The following is a 21,080-nucleotide window of genomic DNA, read 5'->3' on the forward strand; positions in this document are numbered from 1 at the left end:
TGGTCAAAACACGCTACCGAGCAAACTTATTTTGACGTTTATTCGGTTTCAACGGTTCTTGCACACCTCTGCTTTAGAGAATATATCAATGTAATTTATTACATTAATGAAATTAAATGGAATTTGTTGTGGAAGTTAATATAATACAATAAAATTGAGGAAACACTAGAGAAAATGGTTCTAATTCAGACTCAACTAAAAAAAAATACACAACTTTGTAAGCTGAGGGATGAATTTATGATCGAATGTTAGGAATTCCCTGGTCTGCGAAAGAGATTTTTGTCGTTCCAGAAAAGTCCGGAAGCGAATATATTTAATAGTAATATTTTTCGTATTTACATTTTCAGAAGGATGTCTAAATCAGCGAATCTTATCACTGAATACATGTTTTCCGCCTCAAAATGCATTTGTTCGAGAAACCGAGGAACAAAAAGAATCTCTTTCTCCAAACCATCAAACCACATCATCAGCAAAGAGAACGAAAAATTTGCGGATTTGGAAAATGCGTTCTTAAGAAATTTTTAAGGCACTCCCGGAAGACTTGGAAATGATTGACGTTGGGACGATCGTAATAAACAGGAATACATATAAGTATTTCCTGTTAACAGGAAATACTTAGTTTTTTGATTTGAAATAATCTACTATGAATAATCTTGTCCACCGAAAAGTAATTTGTTTTTAAAGGCCTTCGAAAAGTAGGTTCCAGCCGTTGAATTTTTAAATAAAATTTCAGCAAAAAATAGTTAAAATGTTATACTTTTATATGTCTTAACAGCTTGAATTAAATAATTTTTGTAATATGTTGAGAAAAAATAGAGAAAGTATGTTTTTTTGTTTTTTTTCCACATAACCCCATAAATTTCTGACAATTGATAATTTTTTGAATTTTTTTACTATCATTTCCAGCATATTAGAAATATTTGATGTACAAGTCTATTAATTAGCTTAAGAGCAGGTTCCATTTTCGTAGCAGTCAAAAAATAGGTTACATTATAAGCACATCTGCAGATTTAATGCGACACGTTGAATTTTTTGTCTTTAATTTTTCAGAAAAGATAGCATCAAATTTAACCCTTCTAAGCTTCATGGGCAATGACTTGGTCATGATACTCAAGCTTGAGCGTAGTCCCAGAACCAACAGCAGTACTAAATGTTCCAGTCTATGGAAAGGTATTTATCAAAAATAATTTTCTTTTATGATTAGACTATCTTATAAATCCTTGTTATTATATATAAAAAGGACATTGCAGTCCTAATTGAATTTTTGTTTATTCTTTTCAGATCATCATTAGATAAATTGACTTTTGCATAACTCAATTAAACGCCAGATTCCAGCAGAATAATCCCGAAAATCTTCTGCAAAATATCTGGTAAATATATATAAGTCAGAGAAAAAGACTGCAGAATTAAAAGAAAAGCAAGAGAAGCAGTCATCTAGGACATCATGAGAGTCTCCAATGCCGAAGAAGATTAAACATCTGGACTGGTGCATTTTGTTTATTTTTTGTAAAAATTTTAAAAGAAATAAAATATTCTGAATTCAAATAATTTCTCTTTTTTAATTCGTAAAATGCTGAGAATGAGCTAAAAAGTCAGCATCTAGGTCGGGTGATCGACCACCATAAGCACTGACCCGTAACATTTTCATATATTGCCTCAGCATTAATTTCATACAACCGTGCTGAGATTTTAGCTCAATAATGCAGCTTGCAGCGCTGAACTCAGCTAATGGTGTCAGCCGGGCATTTTTATTTTTGGGACAACAACTCGCGCTCCAAGTGGCTGGAATTGAAATTAGTTTTTGTCAATATTTTTTCCATCATGTCTGCCTTTTTCATGGTGCAATAAAAGTGATTTTTTCTCAGTGTTAAAATTGCTAATTGTGAAAAATCCTGGTGGAAAAGTGTGCAAGAAGAATTGGTGAATCTTTTTCAAGTGTTAAACGGGAAAAAATTGCAATGGTGAATGTGGAAAAGTTCACTTTTCAGAGCACTGTCTACAGTACCGCTCGTATCTTGGCGCAGTTGCCGTGTACATGGAGTAGGGTGAGTTTCTGGACAGTTTTTTTTTTCAGGGAGCATATTTTGCAAGCTAATTCGTTGGCTTATGGATCACAGGTGGAGGTGATCTACCAGTATTGTCCACAAGAGAACAATGTAGGGGTATTTTGTCTCGATAGTCGCAATGAGGATTCTGTTATTGCTCTGGGAATTTTCCTACTGGAAAGTGGCTTCCAGCATGAGGAAATTATTGTTCCGTACCTCGTTAAATTGGCCAGGGGTTTGCCCAAGGCAGTTTGGGTTGACGATGGTGCCCGGAGAGATCAGTATCGTATTCCAGCAACTGAAAATTTCTCCTTCTGCCTCAATACACTCCTCACGGACATCTCTGTGAGGTGTATTAAGTACAGGGAAGAAATTTTAGCCACACAGATTGATGTTTTGAACATCCTGGCCAATATTATCAAACAAAAAAATGCAGTGTCCCCAATGATTCTCTGCAAGGCTACAGTGCCACTTTTTCTGGGCTTGGCACGATCAATGGGACGTTTTACGACAACTGATCCTCCACTGCTCTGCAGATTGTTTCCCAAACCTAATTTGGCAGAGAAGAAGACACAGGGGAAGGGTCAGATGTCTCAATCTCCTTCCTTGAATCTAGAATTTGTCAAAAAGAAGGTTTTCTCCCAGTATCTTCATAAATACTACATTCCATACAATGCCAATGCCCTGTATTTCTCCAAATACGGTTCCAGTTTTCAATTCCCAGTGGGAAAGGATGAACCTGAGGGAAAAACTGGGAAGAAGGAGAAACCACAAGAGTGTACCATTCAATTCCCAGTGCAACATCTCCAAACAATTTTTGCAATCTCTAAGAAAATGCTCGCAAAAGAAGTTTTGGCATATCTAGATGAGCAAGCTGGAGATGTGTATGAGCTGAGGCACCATGGAAGATACTATGGCTATCAGTCATTTTCAGAAACCATAAATCTGGTCATTGTTAGTCTCCTGAGAGAACTCTTGCAAACACAGAATGATCTCCCGGCTCCGTTCACACGAGATGTCCAGGAATTTGTGAAGGATCTCTTCCTGAACGGTAACACTCAGCTCCAGAACCGTCAGTTTGATGACTCAGACGGCAAATGGAGAGACAAAAATGCCCATCATGTCAATAAATACAAGCTAAATGTTCTGGCCAATGCAGCTTGCGTTGATCTTTTGGTATGGGCAGTTGCTGATGAAACCGGAGCAGATAAGCTCTGTGGACGTCTATACCAGAAACTAAATTCTGTCCTCAATCACAAGCTCGTGATGGATCATATGCCTCTGCTAATGGTGTGTCTGGAGGGTTTGGGAAAATTAGCCCAGAAATGTCCAAATATTGCAGGAACTTCTGTTTCCTACCTCCGGGACTTCCTCGTCAATCCCAGTCCCATCCTGGCCAATTTGTACGCATTCACGTGCGCCCAGCAAAAGAAGGACAAAGAGATTCCTTTTACGCTCATTGTGCAAAATCCAGAGGCTCAAGCTCTCAGTTATCAATCCACAAAACCACTGCAGATGACAAAAGCTGCTCAGGTGGCTTTTGAATCCCTCAGGAATGCAGCCATTGAGAATCTTAGCAAGGCTCTGAGGGCAGCACATCTCATGGATCCATATTGTGTGCCAGCTCTCGTGGCCAATGTCTCCAATCGACTCTTTACAGCTGAAAAACAAGGCAATGAATCTAAGGTGTGTACTTTTTTTCGTATATTTACATGAGATTTTTACCAATCACAGCTATTGCAATCCTAACACATTTTTTTGTTCTCTGATCTGGCTCAAACTTTGCCAAAATGTCTAGGTTACTAAAATTCTCTTCCAGCTTTCTTATAGGTTTAGTTCTATCACAGTTTAATTTACGAAGGCGTATTAATCCTCGATGATTGGAATACCGGTGTCCGAAAAACTTTCCTACACTGATAAAAATCCGACAAAGTTAAATTACCATTCCGGAAATGTTTATTTTACCCTGCATTATTGATCCGAAATCGGTGTAAATATTATGCTTTTTAGATGTATTAGGGGTTAAAGTTACACTTTTTCATGTTAATTTTACCCTTAAAAAAGGTGTAAAATTAACATTAAAAAATGTTGATAGGAGAACATTTTGCAGGTTCGTATTAAAAAAGAAGTCCAAGATTTAAGATTTTTTACTGAATGCCACACAAACCGAATCAATTATATCACTATATCAAAAAAAAAAAAACTCTTATTGGGTTCATAATTCTGCCTCACAAAATTCCTCGAAGTCCTTGGATTTTCCTCTACAGGAAAATGAAAATGTAGCGGCATTTTTTACAAAGGTGCCCTGGTTAACTCATCTTCGTTCCACTTTTTCCCACCTCTGTAGACCTCATTTTCCCCGGAAACATTACACCGGACACAAAAATTTGGGCATCACTACTTAGATGGAACTTTCATCTACTTGTTTTCACCATTTGTAGGAGGTATCACACATTAAAAAATCAATTTTAAGCTATTTTTCTAAGACATGTTTTTTGACACTCGGAAAACCATTTTTTCCCTGCATTCTGACAGTCAGTTAAGAGCTTCGTTAGGTATGATTCTCTCATAATCACACCTATTGTAATCCTCGAATTTTCTCTAACACCTCCAATTGGTCTTACAGAACATATTTCGGACGTAACTGATCTCAAAATTTAAAGCTTAACCAATTTAAAGTAAAATGTGGGAAATTCCACTTTAAAACAAGGGAAATTGAATGAGAAATACTCAAAATACATTGAAGTGGCAATTAAAGAATCACATCTACCATAAACAGTCTAGTTTCATCACTGCACAAATCAGAAAGAAGCAATTACACCTATTGTAATCCTCGTAATTTCTCTAATACTTCGAATCTGTCTTACAGAACATTTTTTGAACATCAGTGATACTTAGAATTACCAGTGATTAATTTAAAGTTAAATGAGGAAAACTCCTCTTGAAAATAAAGCAAATTGTATGAAAAATGCTTAAAACGCACCGTATGGTTAATGAAAAAATCACGCCTACCATAACCAAATTTAGGCTTAATGTTTGATTTGGCAGAAGCGAAACAAAAACATCTGATGAAGTCTGACTTTGCTGTCGAAGTGCGTGTTTTTCTTCGAGATTTTCTTGAAAAATGTTGTAATCGTTGTAATATCACAATTTTCTTGTCAACTTGTTCAGTGGAATCTCTGTATGGGTCAAAATATCCAGAGCGTCGTGCACAGTGTGACCCAAAACAGTCTGGAATTCACAGAGTTGGTGGTCAAAAATTTTGACTGATATTTTTACGAACCTGCAGAGAAGGCAATCTTTGTGAATTTTCCTCCGCCCACAAAAACGACCCCCTTCGAGCGAAAGATTTTCACGGTAAATATTAACCCCGATAAACCCTGTATAACTTGGAATGTTGTTTTTCTTCGAAAAGACTCTTGAAACCTGAAAAATGCATAAAATAACATAGGAATTACGATTTTAGGCCCATTTTTTTATTTTTGCCTCTATAACCCAGGAAAAAAGGCCTAGGCTCCCAAGTTTGTCAGGAAATGTGAGATATGGGATTAGCTATTAGAATATATGACCAATGATGATATTCATTTAGTAACTTGGAAAAAAATCAACATTTACGAACCTGCGACGTTACGAAGGTGCAAAACCTTTCCCTATATTTTTACACCTAAAAAGTGTTAAAGTTATGAGGAAAAAAAGTTAATCGCACCCCCATTTTTTTCGTAACTATAAACAAATTTCCAACCTTGAAGTACGTGTTTTTATTTCCTTTCGGGGGTATTTTTTAGGAGAATTTTCTTCAGAATAGTTTTTGCTTTTCTAAAGTATTAAATCGCTCATACTGGTTAAATAAAACATATCCCTATGTTTGTAGCTTCTATAATTTGTATAAAATTCAAAGGTGAAATCAGGATGTGCAATTGACAGTTTCATTCCACCGCCATTGATGTACGTGGCAAGATTCAGTCCTTAATTTGTGCCTACCACTCGGATCTTGCCGGTGAGGGCTAAAATCGCTAAAATAGTGCCTAAAGCTGGGTGTTAATTAATGGCTCAACGCTGGGCCCCCCTTACCCTGTGTCAGACGGGTTAGGTTATGTTTTTTGTACGCGACATGTAATGTTGTCATAATTATTTTAAAATTTTTGGCAAACTTAATTAAGTAGTTGTGATAATTGTGATCCATAATGAAGAGAGCGAGGACAAGTACCACAATCGCAAAGAAAGTGGAATCCGTCGAACAATTTCAATACTAAAAGTCGTTGATAATTTTAAAAAATGACATGGACATGGACTACCCGTCAAATAATTTCGTCAGATATCTTTAAGATTTCTGCAGAAAATATCTACACCTCTGCCGAAAATCTGCCGAGAAATCTGTAGATATTCTTACGAATTTTATTTGACCTTGGGACAAAATTCGTCAGAAATTTTTGCAGATTTTCTGACGAATCCTATTGCATACTCTGACGAATTTCTGTAGATATTTCGCCGATTTTCTGTACATTTTTCTACATTCCAGACTTTCCAGACAGCTGTGTCAGAAAAGATGGAATATTTTTTCACTGAAGTTTGTAAAATTCAATAGAGTTGTTCTTGGTGATATCACAATGTTTATATAAAATAAAGAATTCTGCGCCGCCGTGTTATAAGTAGAGAATAGTGAAGTAAAAACTTTAAGCAGAATGTCGACCTAAATTTCGTGTTTTTGTATCATTCCATATTGGCGATTTTTAAGAAATTAGTATTTTTGCTCGCATCTTTTTAGTTACCTAAAATGTTTAATCGGTAATGCTTGATGAGCAGAGCATACCATTTTCTTTATAACTTCTACAGTTTCTTGATAAAACAATATTTTTGTTGAGACAATGGAGACTATGTAGACTTACAATGCAGAAATTCTGCCGAGAATCTGTATTTGAATCTGTATCTAAATTTCTGCCGAAAATCTACAGATTTTCTCTGAAAGTACTAGAATATACCGTTACAATTCAAAAAGCTCAGAGTAAAATCAAGCAGATTTACCGTTTCCAGACTGAAATTCTCATGGAATGAAGCAAAAAAGTGTTTTTTAGTGTCATAAAAATATGTATTAGAAAAGTTCCAAAAAAGTAATATTAAAACGTTTTATTCCTTGTACAAACGGTTTAATCAAGTAGATTAGAGTTCCCTTCAAACAAAGTTGTGCAACTTTTATTGTTTGGTGCAAAATTGACGATGAAAATGGGGTGCTCAATGATTGCGTGAATGGTGTGCGAAGATGGAAACTTGATTGAACTTTCGCACAAATCGCCATTAAATTTTCATTTTGCTCTAGAGGAAAATCTGAGGATTTTCTGAGATAATCTGAGGTGGGATTATGAACCCTATAAGTAAGAGACTTTTTTGGTATAGTTGGAGAATCGATACGGTTTGCATGGTAGTCAGAAAAAATCACTGAACTTGAACATCATTTTTTGTGTGCGAAAGTTCAAAGCTTCCCCCCTATCACTTTTCTGTCAGTCCATTCAAATCCTTGATATTTTGGTTTAACCCACTCATTCAATGTACCAGAAATACTTGAGATAGAATATTCATATTTTGGGATTAGTTTCCTACAGATTAGTAGATGAATTTTTTGAAAAGAAAAAATGTTACTCTGTCAAACACACGTCTTAACGGTCACTGAATTTAAATTCTGTGCATTAATTCATTGCAAACTCTATTGCTTTAGAGATAGAGTAACTATCCAAGAACACCAATTGGCAACTAGAATTCAAATCAGGAAAGAGGAAAGAGGCCAATTTTAACAAATTCGTCAGGATGTCGTATTTTCCGTCCGCCATTTTGAGCAAAAATTTTGCATGACCTTCCGCGAAGCAAGAAAATAATAACAAAATGTATTTTCATCTCTGTCGGACTATTTTTCTCAAGTAATTGAATAACTAACGTTACTAAAAATCCATTCCCGACAGCAATTCAGATAAAAATTGCCCAGAAATAAATTGTCTAAAATCACTCAATTTGCGTATGATGTATAATACCATGGTAAGGAATGGGTTAAATACAAAATTTGTATAATTTCACGAATTTTACTCAAGATAACTGAATGGTGTCCCCCAACTTCAGCTCTAAATTGAATTTAGCCGGTTAGGATTATCTGTCCCTTTTTATTTGAACTAAGGTAAAATAAGCTTTATCAATTTGGCTTTGTTGGGATTTTAGGATTTCTCATCAATTGTATCCCTAAACATCATTGTGATGCTGGGTCAGGTGGCAGTGACGCTTAAAGATACTCCAAAGACTACCCACAGTATTCTCCAGTTTTTCATTCAGCGCTTTTGTAAAGTCCCTTCAGAGCAGAATGTGCTCATTGTGGAGCAGCTAGGCTGCATGATTGTTTCAAAGTGTGAACCGGCTATTTTTGATGAGATCATGAAGATGTTCTCTCGCGTGACTGTCCAATCGGCCTCCCTGGCCTACACGACAAATCCTGAGTTGCGGAGGCAGTATCACAATGTCTCCGATGCAATTGTCAATGCATTAGGGATGATTGCTGCGAATATCGAGGGAGAATTGGAGATGTTGGATCTTTTGGGAAAATTGTTGGAATTGTTTGTTCAGATTGGTTTGGAGGGGGAGAGAAGCTATGACAGTACTCCTGGAGTACAGAAGGCAAGTTCAAGTGCTGGAAATCTGGGAATGCTGATTCCAGTGATAGCTATTCTGGTGGATAGACTACCACCGATTCGAAATCCCAAACAGAGACTCCATAAGTTATTCAAAGATTTCTGGCTGTACTGCGTCGTGATGGGATTCACCAATTCTAGACTGTGGCCATCTGAATGGTGTCATGGGGTGCAGAGAATTGCGGCAAAATCGCCACTTTTGATCTCCCAGACGGCCTATAGGTCAGAAATGAGAGAACTCAATTATACTTCTGCAGTTAAATCGGACAGTGTTAGTCTGAATGAGCTGAGAAGTCAGATTCTTTTGCTTCTTGAACATCCTACGGATGTGGCTGCTATCATTCATAAGCTCACCTTTGCCCAGTGTACGTATCTCCTCAGTGTCTACTGGCTGGAGACACTGAGAATTGAGAATGCTAAAGAACCGAGCCTTGAGCTCATCTTTAGCTATCTCTGCGATTTGGCGCTGCAGAAAGATAAATCAGGCATCTGGCAGTGCATCAAATGGTAGTTTTCTTTTGAATGATTCCTTGTCTCTTTCCGGGATTACAATGATTGTCTCTTTGTTCCAGCATTGGGGATCAGGTTTTTGAGAAGTTCTGCAATGTTCTCCTTCTGCAGGACAATCTACGGGAGAATGTTCTTGAGAGTCAGGCTATTCTGTTGTTGGTGTACTTCAATCACACCCACAAACAGATTCAAGTTGTGGCTGATCAGTATTTATCCCTGTTTGTGGATAAGTTTCCGGATTTGCTCTGGAATCGACGATTTCTCTGGTGTATGCTGGATATTTTGCAGCTTCTCTCATTTTCTCTCTCCTTAAATCCCAATGAGGAGTCTCCTAGTCTGAAAGTGCACGGAACTCCGTACACTCTGCAGCTGATGGATAGTTTGCCAGCTAGGGAAGGACGCGTAAAGGATTTCGCCCATAGATGTCAGGGAATCTTCAATGAGGCCATGAAATGGGCACCAAAGCTCATAAGAAGCCATCTCCAAGAGTATCCTAACAATCTCAACATATCTTCGTTAAATAATCACTGTGGTCTAGCGCTGGCTTTTGAATCTGTCCTCCAGGCAACCATGACAAATTCTGGAACCGTGGCTACTCTCAACAACAAGAGGTAGCTTTTTTCTGCCGAATATTTAGAAGAGCCGCTAAATCTAATTGTCTGATTTCAGATACAACAGCCCCAACACCAATGACACTTCCCAGTTTGTCTCTGTTCTCTGCCTCAGGAGTAAGTATGCTGGTGAGATTTCAGGTTTGCTGTCGGTTCTCAATGACGAGGAGAAGCAGGGTTTGGCTGATCGGCTGATAAGGGACGTTTGGGAGGCTTGCAAGGAGAAATGCGATATAAAACATCGTGGAGCTGTTTGGAGAGCCGCTGCTTATCTCATCCTTTGCTCGGGTCTCAATAGGAAGCTCATCCATGCAGTTTGTGAGTATTCCTTTGTTTTTTAATTCCTTACAGGGGCATAGCCAGGTAGGGACAGTGGCAGGAGAGGGAAATAACTTCCCTAGAAGCCAAAATAGTAATAAAAGGGTGGCAAATCAAGTTCAAGTGAGTTTCAGATATTAGTTATCGGTTATGAACCGGTTCATTACCGTTTCATAACCGATTAGAATTGGTTCAGACTTGTTCAGAATTCCAAGACCTTTCCAACGAGCCCAAATATGATACCATTCGGATGACAAATGCACTCTCTAGAGTCTTTTAAATCTTTGACCTTGAAAAACACAGAAAATTTCCCTTTGTCCCAAAGGACGAAATTAAGAACTTCCCAAAACAAACAAAAAATTTCCCTTTGCCCTGACAGGCGATCCTGATAACTTCCCAAAACACAGAAAATTTCCCTTTGCTCCAACGAACGAAACTAAAAACTTGCAAAAACACAGAAAATTTCCCTTTGCTCCAAAGGACGACACTGAAACTTCCCAAAACATAGAAAATTTCCCTTTGTTCCAAAGAACGAAACTAAAAACTTCCCAAAACACAGGAAATTTCCCTTTGTCTCAAAGAACGAAACTAAAAACTTCCCAAAACACAGAAAATTTCCCTTTGCTACAAAGGACGAAACTAAAAACATCCCAAAACACAGAAAATTTCCCTTTGCTCCAAAGGACGAAACTAAAAACTTCCCAAACACACAGAAAATTTCTCTTTACTCCAAAGGACGAAACTAAAAACTTCCCAAAACACATAAAATTCCCTATTGCTCCAAAGAACGAAACTAAAAACTTCCCAATACACAGAAAATTTCCCTTTGCTCCAAAGAACGAAACTAAAAACTTCCCAAACACACAGAAAATTTCTCTTTACTCCAAAGGACGAAACTAAAAACTTCCCAAAACACATAAAATTCCCTATTGCTCCAAAGAACGAAACTAAAAACTTCCCAATACACAGAAAATTTCCCTTTGCTCCAAAGAACGAAACTAAACACTTCTTAAAACACAGAAAATTTCCCTTTGCCCCAAAGGACGAAACTAAAAACTTCCCAAAACACAGAAAATTTCCCTTTGCTCCAAAAAATGAAACTAAAAACTTCCCAAAACACAGAAAATTTCCCTTTGCCCCAAAAGAACGAAACTAAAAACTTCCCAAAACACAGAAAATTTCCCTTTGCTCCAAAGAACGAAACTAAAAACTTCCCAAAACACAGAAAATTTCCCTTTGCTCCAAAGAACGAAACTAAAAACTTCCCAATACACAGAAAATTTCCCTTCACCCCAAAGGACGAAAATAAAAATTTCTCAAAACACAGAAAATTTCCCTTTGCCCCAAAGGAGGAAAATAAAAACTTCAAAAAACACCGTTGTAATTTCATTATTTTATTTAATAAAATATACTTGTGTAAAATATAAGACCAAATTTCCAAAAAAAGAAAACAAACAAAGATTACTGAAGATAAAGATTCTAAAAACAAACTGGGAAAAACAAAAATGTAAAAAACAAAATGCAAAAGACGAAGATTCTGCAAACCGAGGGATGAGAGATACATTGATGTGGAATAAGCCATCCAATTCAAAGTGATGCACGGAGCCATCAATCTATGATCGGCTACTGGCAATGCTGGAAGTGATCAGCTGGATAAGGACAAGGCGTTTGATTTTATGTGTCCAGCCGATAATATTTTTTAGCTGAGATTCTTTACAATCTCAGCTTTTTGTAGTCACAGGTGAAATCCGACCTCGTCAGATCGGGCCCAAATTTTGGATGTACACGTTTTGCCACTCATAGGTCACGAAAATCATGTGCGCTAAAAATCGATTTTCGTGAACGTCCCGTCCGTCGTATAACCACTTCTGGAGAGAGAACGGAAAGAGATATCGACAAGCGGTTTTCGGCAAAGGTTAAATGTCAATAGGCGGCTAGAAGTAGGTGATGTCGGATCCACCCCCACCCCCTCCTTCTGCCATTTTGAAACACCCCCAAATTTTGTTTTTTTTTCAATAACTCAGCCCCTATGGCATCGGTCAATCTCATATTTTAGAATGTTGTAGCTGGGCCTAAGAGCTTTCGATCAATACCAAACTTGACCCCCTCCGACCCCCCTGACCTGAGCTAGAGGTGGTCAAAAATTCAATTTTTAAATGGCCATATCTCCGGTTTTAATTATCGGAAATCGAAAAATTTTGGTGTTTTGGAAAGCTCCCGTTCAGTACTACAACCCTTATGATATCTCAATTTCATCCGATTAAATCGAAAGTTCGATTAATCGAAAAATCGATCTCGAATATCTCGAAAACTAGACGATGCTTTAATATGTTGTAGCTGGGGTCGAGGCCTTTCCAACGGTGGGTCGCACTCCTCCCTTAATGTTCCCTGACTGCATTTTCTGTTTTTATAATGGGATTTCGACGAAATTTTAGCCTATATTGTATCTGAGAGCACGATATTTCTAATAATGGGTCCCATCCGTCTCTACCCCAACCCACTGTACCACCCCGACCCTTACTATACCCATATGGACCGGACTCTATCACTTATGTTTATTAACCGATTTCTATGAACTTTTTTTTCTTTTGTTGGTCTTCCCCACTCAGACTATTTAAAATAGAAAATGACCAGTGATAAGCCCAGATAAGCTTATGGTAGCTGAGATTCTTTACAGGTGACCTCGAAATGCGTGCAACTCGGAGTGCTTGCAACTCGGAATGCGTGAAAATTCGATTGTGAGTTGAATTTTGGGGGTAAAGAATTAATCATAATTAAGTAATTTGTTTTTTCGTGTTCTTTTTCCATCTTTAACGTAATTCTGAGATCTAAATTGTATTCAGCGACCACTGAGGAAGGCGTGCAGTACGCCGAAAGCTATGGGAAACTGAGAAGAGATTTTTTCTCTGAGTTGAAAATCTTTTTTCCACTGACGCTTCCGGAAGGGACATTCGTGTCCTGTCTTCATATAATACAGACGTGCCCTCTTGCGTGAAATGCTGACACAAAAGAAATGCAGATACGACAGAGGTAGCCGCAACCGACGAATTGTAGAGGACATTTGTGTCTACATTTCGTCCCTACATCATTTTCCGCTCAGACTACGCCGTCTGTCTGATTTTGCCGTTTAAGTGTGAAAAAATTGATTTTTCCCATAATAACGCTTTGAAATCACTCAGGTGCCAATTTGACTGCTTCTACTCGACCAAGACACTTAAAATAGGGTTTTAAATGGAAAGTCTCACAAAATACAATAATTTTTTGATATAATTAAAGTTCATCAAATGAACACTTGGGGCGCTCTGGTCGAAAAACGAGTTCAGAAATAAACAACCTCGATTATCTCGGCTTCTGATTAATCGATGAGATCATGTTCTACGGCAAAATTATAGAGAACATTCTGGTCTACATTTCACCCATATATTACTTTTCTGTCACTCCATCCAAATCTTTAATATTTTGGTTTAAATACAAAATTTGTATAATTTCACGAATTTGATTCAAGATAACTGAATGGCGTTCCCCAACTTCAGCTCTAAATCGAATTTGCATGCATTCCGAGTTAGCTCACATTAAGAATTTCACCTACATAAGCCGGTTAGCATTATCTGTCCCTTTTTAATATTAGCTTAGTTTTGCAAAAAAAGCTAAGTTTTGCACCTGGTAAATTGTACTTCGCCGCCATTTTCAGCATCTTCCCAGGTAGAACTTTTCACAGAGTCTTCAGTGACCACAGCAATTGAGTGCTGGCAGTGGATTGTAACAGCCAGGCAGGATTTGGAATTGTGTTTGATTCAGGAGATGATCAGTGCTTGGCAGGCGACTTTTGAGAAACGCCTGGGAATATTTGCCAGAGAGGATGACACTATGAGTCCTATGGTGATGTCAGATATCACTGAAATTCCACCACCTCAGATTAGTGTGGTACCTCATGCAATCTGGCTTCAGCTTCTCTCCGAGATGGTTGATACGGCAAAGTACTGCAACAAGGACAAAGTGGAAATGTTCTGCTTGCTGCTGCATCGATGTTTGCCCATTGGGACTCGTGATATGAGACTTAATCACAATATTGCGGCTATTGGATGTAGATTCAAGCTCCTACAGTGTGGACTGTCTCTGCTACAGGGGAATACCATAGCAAAGTCCATGGGAAGGAATATCCTAAGAGAAAGGATCTATAGCTATGCTCTAGATTACTTCTGTGGCCCACAGATTCCGCCAACACAATCGCGGAAAGTATTGTACGAGGATATCCTGGTCCTTTTGAAGTTCTGGCAGACAATGAGGAGTGAAAAGAAGTACTTGGTGTCGTCTGAATTAGTGGACTTGGACACAACTGGTCAATTTACAACAACATCCTCCTCAACGAGGCCCTTAAGCGAAGTCTCTGTTGCAGGAAGTGATTTGGCAAAGAGCAATAGCACTGGAACTGGAGGATGGTATAATACCATTCCCCATTCTACGTCTACTTTGTCAAAGAAGTCCACGAGGAGCAAAAGGAGTCCTTTTCAAATTGATGACACCAACAAGGAATACATGAAGAAGCGAAGCTTGATTATGGATCTGTTGGCGTTGGAGATTGAATTCCTTATCACTTGGTATAATCCGACTGGAGCTCCGGATCTTGTGATTTCCGGAGAGACGATGATCAGTGAGTGGAGAGCAAGACCAACAAAAGTTCACATCTGGAGGGATCATGCTCGAGTGGCGTGGGCTCACAATCCGGCTCTTGGGATTTACCTCATTCAGAGGATTCGCAATGATGACAGTGTCATGGATGAAATTTCCAGGCTAGTTTGTCTAGATCCCATCCAAGTGGCCCATCTTCCCGAAGCCATAAAATATTTGGTTACAACAAAGACTCTACTCAGTGAAGTTCCAGAATTAGTTCATATGCTTTCGTGGAATCGTGTTGGACCTGTTCAGGCCATGTCCTACTTCTCCAGGCAATATCCTCTTCATCCTCTATCGGCTCAGTATGCCATTAAGTCCCTGAACTCATGTCCAGCAAATTCCATCCTGCCATATATTCCGCAACTCGTACAGGCCCTCAGATATGATACGGTGAGTTAGAAAATCCCTATTTAGGATCCTTGGTTTATTTACGGTTGATTTATGACCAGATGGGGTACATTGCGGAGTTCATCAAACATATCTCCAAGAGGTCTCAAATTGTGGCACATCAGCTCATTTGGAATATGCAGACGAACATGTACGTGGATGAAGATCAGCATCATAAAGACAGTGAGTACCCTGGAAATCCTAGATAGGGGAAAGGCTCATAATTTTGTCCAGTTTCTTATTTTGGACACTTTGAGGATAAAATTGGACAATAAAAATAAATTGATTAAAATTATGGATTTTTATTCCAATATTTGATGATTAATGAATTCTATCTAAATATTTGTTCTTTTTGGAAGATTCTAACATTAAATACGTTAAATTTTGAATATAATTTGAGTTGAAATTGCTTTGTTGAAAATTTAGTGTGAGCAATTGCTTACGAGAAATATGACAGAACTTCGTGTTTACTTCAATCTTATTTAGCTGTGATGAAGAATTAACAATGTTTCCTCGCTGTTTTTCAGTGATATTATTAAATATTCATTGAATATTTTGTTGATTCACGTTAGTGGTGATTTGTACATTTGACCTGAAGTAATATTTGCCTTGTGAATTAGATTTTCGTGTGAAAATTGGGAAATTTTTTAAGACATTTACCAGTGAGGTGATGGCTCTTATTTTGGACAGGTGTTTTTCTCACGAAATTTCGTGAAGTTTTAGCTTTTGTGATGACTAGATTGGACAAATGCCTGGAGAAACAAAGGAGCATCATCTCTACGAACGAGATGTAGTAAGAAAAGCCTTGAGAGGCCCCCGGAAAGGCCAGGGAATGAGCGAATCCGCACGTACTTGGAGTACCAAAGTCAACTTACTTTTATGAATGTTTTGGAAAGTTTCCGGTCTTCTTGTCACATTCTACGTTTCCCTTACATAAACAGGAAAATGACTTGGTAAGATTGGTACATAAAATGAAGAACAATGGGCATCCTGTTGAGGCGGATTAGCTGTCCAAATTTACAGCTAAGTTGTCCAAATTAATAACCAAGTTGTCCAAAATAAGAGCCAAATTCACCTCTACATATCAATTCATTTTTAAACGTATTAAAACTAATTTTAGTAAAAATGAAATGATAAATAGCTTGCCAAGTTTCTAAACAATCTTTCTGAAAAGAGAGTAACAATAAAAGTCAATTAGTATTGAAAATATCGCACCTTAAACTTGGAACATCGATGATTATAAGCAGACTGGACCAAATTATGAGCCTTTACCCTATTTACTAATTTATAATGAGGACTGAACTTTTAGAAATGTTTCTGAAGTGAGTCACATTTATCCATACACTGCGAAAAAATGGGGATGCGACTAACTTTTTTTCCTCATAACTTAAGAACTTTTTAGGTGTAAAAATAAATCAACATTTTTTAATGTTAATTTTACACCTTTTTAAGGGTAATGAAAAAGGATAACTTTAACCCCCAATACACCTAAAAAGGGTAATATTTACACCGATTTTGGATCAATACTGCAGGGTAAAATAAACATTTCCGGAATGTTATTTTAACTTTTTCGGAGTTGTCTCAGTGTAGGGCTTAATTTCTCTAAAAAGGAAGGCAAACTGTCCCAGGCTTTGAGAAATGCTCGAACCCGTATCTTAGATGCTTTACTTCAAAAGTAACTTTCTCGTCATTAACCTGACAATCATTTTGAACCAATTTATAAATCACTCAAGATTGCCCGAAATAGTTTAAAAGTAATACAATTGACTTTCAGATAATATTTATACATTTAACCGGTTCAGTATCATTTAGAACATGTTCAAAATTGTCAAGAATTCCAAGACCTTTCCAAAACTCCATTAATTACCCCATTCAGTTCAAAAATGTGCTCTCTAGAGCCATTTTGACCTTTAACTTTGAAAAACCATTACTAAAAATGATTTAACTCTTTCGTCTCATTTGGGACTCTGGGTACCCATGGAAAAAAGATTTTTTTTAGGCTATTTAGAATCGATAAAATTCCGATTCTTGTGGATGATTACAAACTATAAGGATGTCCAAATCTAGGATATTTTGTGCAGGATCCCAATTAACTCCTGAGCTTAGATATTTTTGATCAAAAATCGTGAATTTTCGATTTTCTGCTTCCTTGCAGATATTGTGACTTTTTTGATATTTCTAGACCAGAATAAGGAAAAACCTCTCGGGGCTAATAAGTATGATAACTAACAATTACAGATCGCATAAATTCGAAAAACAATTCTTTCTTAAATTTTCAAAAAACTTGTTCAAACTTTATGGGAACTCTCATCCGCAAAAATCTAGAGGTCAAATGTAAGGTTATCCCGCCAATATCCGCCATTTGCTTTTTGACACCAACCTAGTAACAAAATTCCAAGCGGGAGCGAAATTTTTGCCAATATGGCCGATAATTTTGACATTTGGCAGCGAGGGGGATTGCTTTCAGGGAAGTTTTTCCTATTCTTCCGGATTTTAGTAAATTCTGATTGTCCAGGAAGTGTTTTTTTGGCTCTTGAGAAAGCTTAATGTGTCTACAATAACAACGTATTGAGAGAAATGTGTGTTAAAGTGTTATTCTGTGAAATATTTTGAGGAATCTGTTGGCAAGCAGGAGCTGGGTGTCCTTTTTAGCACTTCCTGGACATCCCACAAGATACTGGTCAATATTTCTTCTTGTTTTAGTGATCAACATTGTAAAGGAGTCATTTGACATGCAAAAATAATTCACAAAATCGATATTATTGGCTTTTGGAAAATTGAAGTTTGTATCCTTTGCGTTCTTTTGGGGACGAGAGTACCCATGAGTTTTCCAATTTCCCAGAGGCGGAGAAAATTCTTTTTCTACAAAAGTATCATATTTGACCATTAAGACTTACAATAAAGTGAGTTTCACTGAAATTCGTTCGCTGGATATGTTGTGATCCGAAAAGAGTTAAAGTATGTAAAAACCAAAAATTCATGAAAATTCGAGAAACAAAAAATGTGGCCGGAATTGCAAGCTGGCCGGAATTTGGCTCACTTACCCTAAATATTTACTACATAGCAAATAGCCGTAGACTTGCAAAAAATATTCTAGATTCCTTCAACCTTCTACTTTACAATTATGTACAGACATAAGAAAAAAATAACTTTAGGTAGTCATGAAAAATTATTTTCTTTATGGGACACCGGTGTTCCAATCATCCTTAAAGTGTTAATTAATATAGTCCCATGAGAGTAACCAGACATAAGTAATGGAAAATTATTTTATTACTTTTTAACTCTTTCCGGACCACAACATATCCAGCGAACGAATTTCAGTAAAACTCACTTAGTTGTAACTCTTAGTGGTCAAATATGATACTTTTACAGAGAAAGAATTTTTTCCTTGTCTGGGAAATTGGAAAACTCAAGGGTACTCTCGTCCCCAAAAGAACGCAAAGGATACAAACTTCAATTTTCCCAAAGCCAATATTATCGATTTTGTAAACTATTTGTGCGTGTCAAAGGACTCCTGTACGATGTTGATAACTAAAACCAGAAGAATTATTGACCAGTATCTTGTGGGATGTCCAGGAAGTGCTAAAAAAGACACCCAGCTCCTGCTTGTAAACAGATTCCTCATAATATTTTACACATAACACTTTAAAACACATTTCTCTCAACACGATGTTATTGTAGACACATTAAACTTTCTCAAGAGCCAAAAAACACTTCCTAGACAATCAGAATTCATTAAAATAAGGAAAAACAGGATAAACTTCCCCAAAAGCAATCTCCGCTCTACCAAATGTCAAAATTATCGGCCATATTGGCAAAAATGTCGCTCCAAAAATGTCGTACGTAGAATTTTGTTACAAAAGGTTGGTGTCAAAAAGCAAATGGCGGACATTGGCGGGATAACCTTACATTTGACCTCTAGATTTTGGGGACGAGAGTACCCATAAAGTTTGAACAAGTTTTTTGAAAATTTAAGAAAAAATTGTTATTCGAATTTATGCAATCTGTAATTGTTAGTTATCATACTTATTAGCCCCGAGAGGTTTTTCCTTATTCTGGTCTAGAAATATCAAAAAAGTCACAATATCTGAAAGGAAGCAGAAAATCGAAAATTCACGATTTTTGACCAAAAATATCTAAGCTCAGGAGTTAATTGGAATCCTGCAAAAAATATCCTAGATTTGAACATCCTTAGTTTATACTTATCCAGAAGAATCGGATTTTTATCGATTCTAAATAGTCTAAAAAAAATTGTTGTTTCCATGGGTACCCAGTGTCCCAAAGGAGACGAAAGAGTTAAGGGATTGTCATTGCGTCTAGGATCTAAAGGAAATGGTGTGTTATACGAGATAATTTGTAGTTTTCATGGCTAAACGACATCCCCTACCAGTCTTTCAATTTCAAAGAATATTTCAATTTGAAAAAATGCAATTATTCTTGGAATTTTAACACCCTGAAATTGTCTTTTCAGCTTTGTATGATACTTTGGATAGTTTGACACAGAATATCATAAATTCCTTTTCGGGCCCTGCAAAGAGTTTCTATGAGAGGGAATTTAATTTCTTCAGCAAGATTACTGCGGTAAGTGGGGAAATTAGGGGTTTCCCCAAGGGACAGGCGAGGAAAAAGGCATGCCTTGAGGCTCTCAGTAAGATCAAGGTGCAAACTGGATGCTATTTACCATCGAATCCTGAAGCTATGGTTCTGGACATTGACTATAACAGCGGAACTCCGATGCAGAGTGCAGCTAAAGCTCCGTATTTGGCAAGATTCCGTGTCTTACCTTGTGGGATATCCGAATTTGAGTCGATGGTGATGGAGGAGCAGGGAAATGTGGGACTAACGCAAACTGAAGCATCGTCAAATGTGTGGAAAGCAGCGATTTTCAAGGTGGGAGATGATGTGAGACAAGATATGCTGGCTCTACAAGTCATTACGATTTTTAAAAATATTTTCCGACAAGTTGGACTTGATCTCTTTCTGTTTCCATATCGTGTGGTAGCCACGGCTCCAGGGGTGAGATAATAAGGCTCTTCTGTGGAGAGATTTGGGGAATAATTGATCTGTTATATTTTTTTCAGTGCGGAGTCATTGAATGCGTTCCAAATGCCAAATCACGCGATCAACTTGGAAGACAGACAGATTCTGGTCTCTATGAGTACTTTTTGCATCAGTATGGGGATGAAACTGGAAGGGATTTCCAGACAGCTCGGAGTAATTTTGTCAAATCCATGGCAGCATACTCGGTTATTGGGTATTTGCTGCAGATCAAGGATCGTCACAATGGGAACATAATGATTGATACAGAAGGTCATATTATTCATATTGACTTTGGGTTTATGTTTGAATCATCTCCAGGTGGGAATATAGGATTTGAGACGGACATGAAGATTACCGATGAGATGGTAATGGTGATGGGAGGAAAGATGGATGCTCCGGCTTTTAAGTGGTTCTGTGAACTCTGTGTCCAGTCATTCCTGGCAGTTCGTCCATATCAGGATGCCATTGTGTCTTTGGTGTCACTAATGCTGGACACAGGACTACCATGCTTCCGTGGACAAACAATAAATCTTCTGAAGCAGAGATTTGTGCCCAATAAGAGCAACAAGGAAGCTGCAGCTCATATGCTGGCGATCATTCGGAATTCATACCAGAATTTCCGTACTCGCACCTATGACATGATTCAGTACTACCAAAACCAGATACCCTACTAAATGCTGGATCTACAGCAACATAATTTATTGCATTGTGATCATAAATTCATGTATTATTCTCTTTGTTCATGTGGTAAAGTTCGTTGAATGTTGAATTTATTTTTTTTAATTCCAATCAGCGCCATCTGCTAGTCGTGGAATTTGAGGTTATGTCTT

General features: G+C 37.6%; 1 protein-coding gene across 1 annotated transcript; it reads left to right on the top strand.

Annotated features, from left to right (window-relative positions):
• The first annotated feature begins 1,796 nt into the window (after positions 1–1,796).
• Positions 1,797–21,019, top strand: LOC129803088 (phosphatidylinositol 4-kinase alpha). Its single transcript, XM_055849426.1, has 9 exons — positions 1,797–2,045; positions 2,118–3,731; positions 8,247–9,217; positions 9,283–9,831; positions 9,890–10,149; positions 13,841–15,213; positions 15,273–15,393; positions 19,682–20,226; positions 20,292–21,019. The coding sequence occupies exons 1-9, from the start codon at positions 1,959–1,961 to the stop codon at positions 20,922–20,924; spliced, it is 6,153 nt and encodes a 2,050-aa protein (XP_055705401.1). The 5' UTR covers positions 1,797–1,958; the 3' UTR covers positions 20,925–21,019.
• Positions 21,020–21,080: the final 61 nt, after the last annotated feature.

This window comes from Phlebotomus papatasi, chromosome 2, assembly GCF_024763615.1.
Source record: "Phlebotomus papatasi isolate M1 chromosome 2, Ppap_2.1, whole genome shotgun sequence".
Taxonomy (NCBI): Eukaryota; Metazoa; Arthropoda; class Insecta; order Diptera; family Psychodidae; genus Phlebotomus; species Phlebotomus papatasi.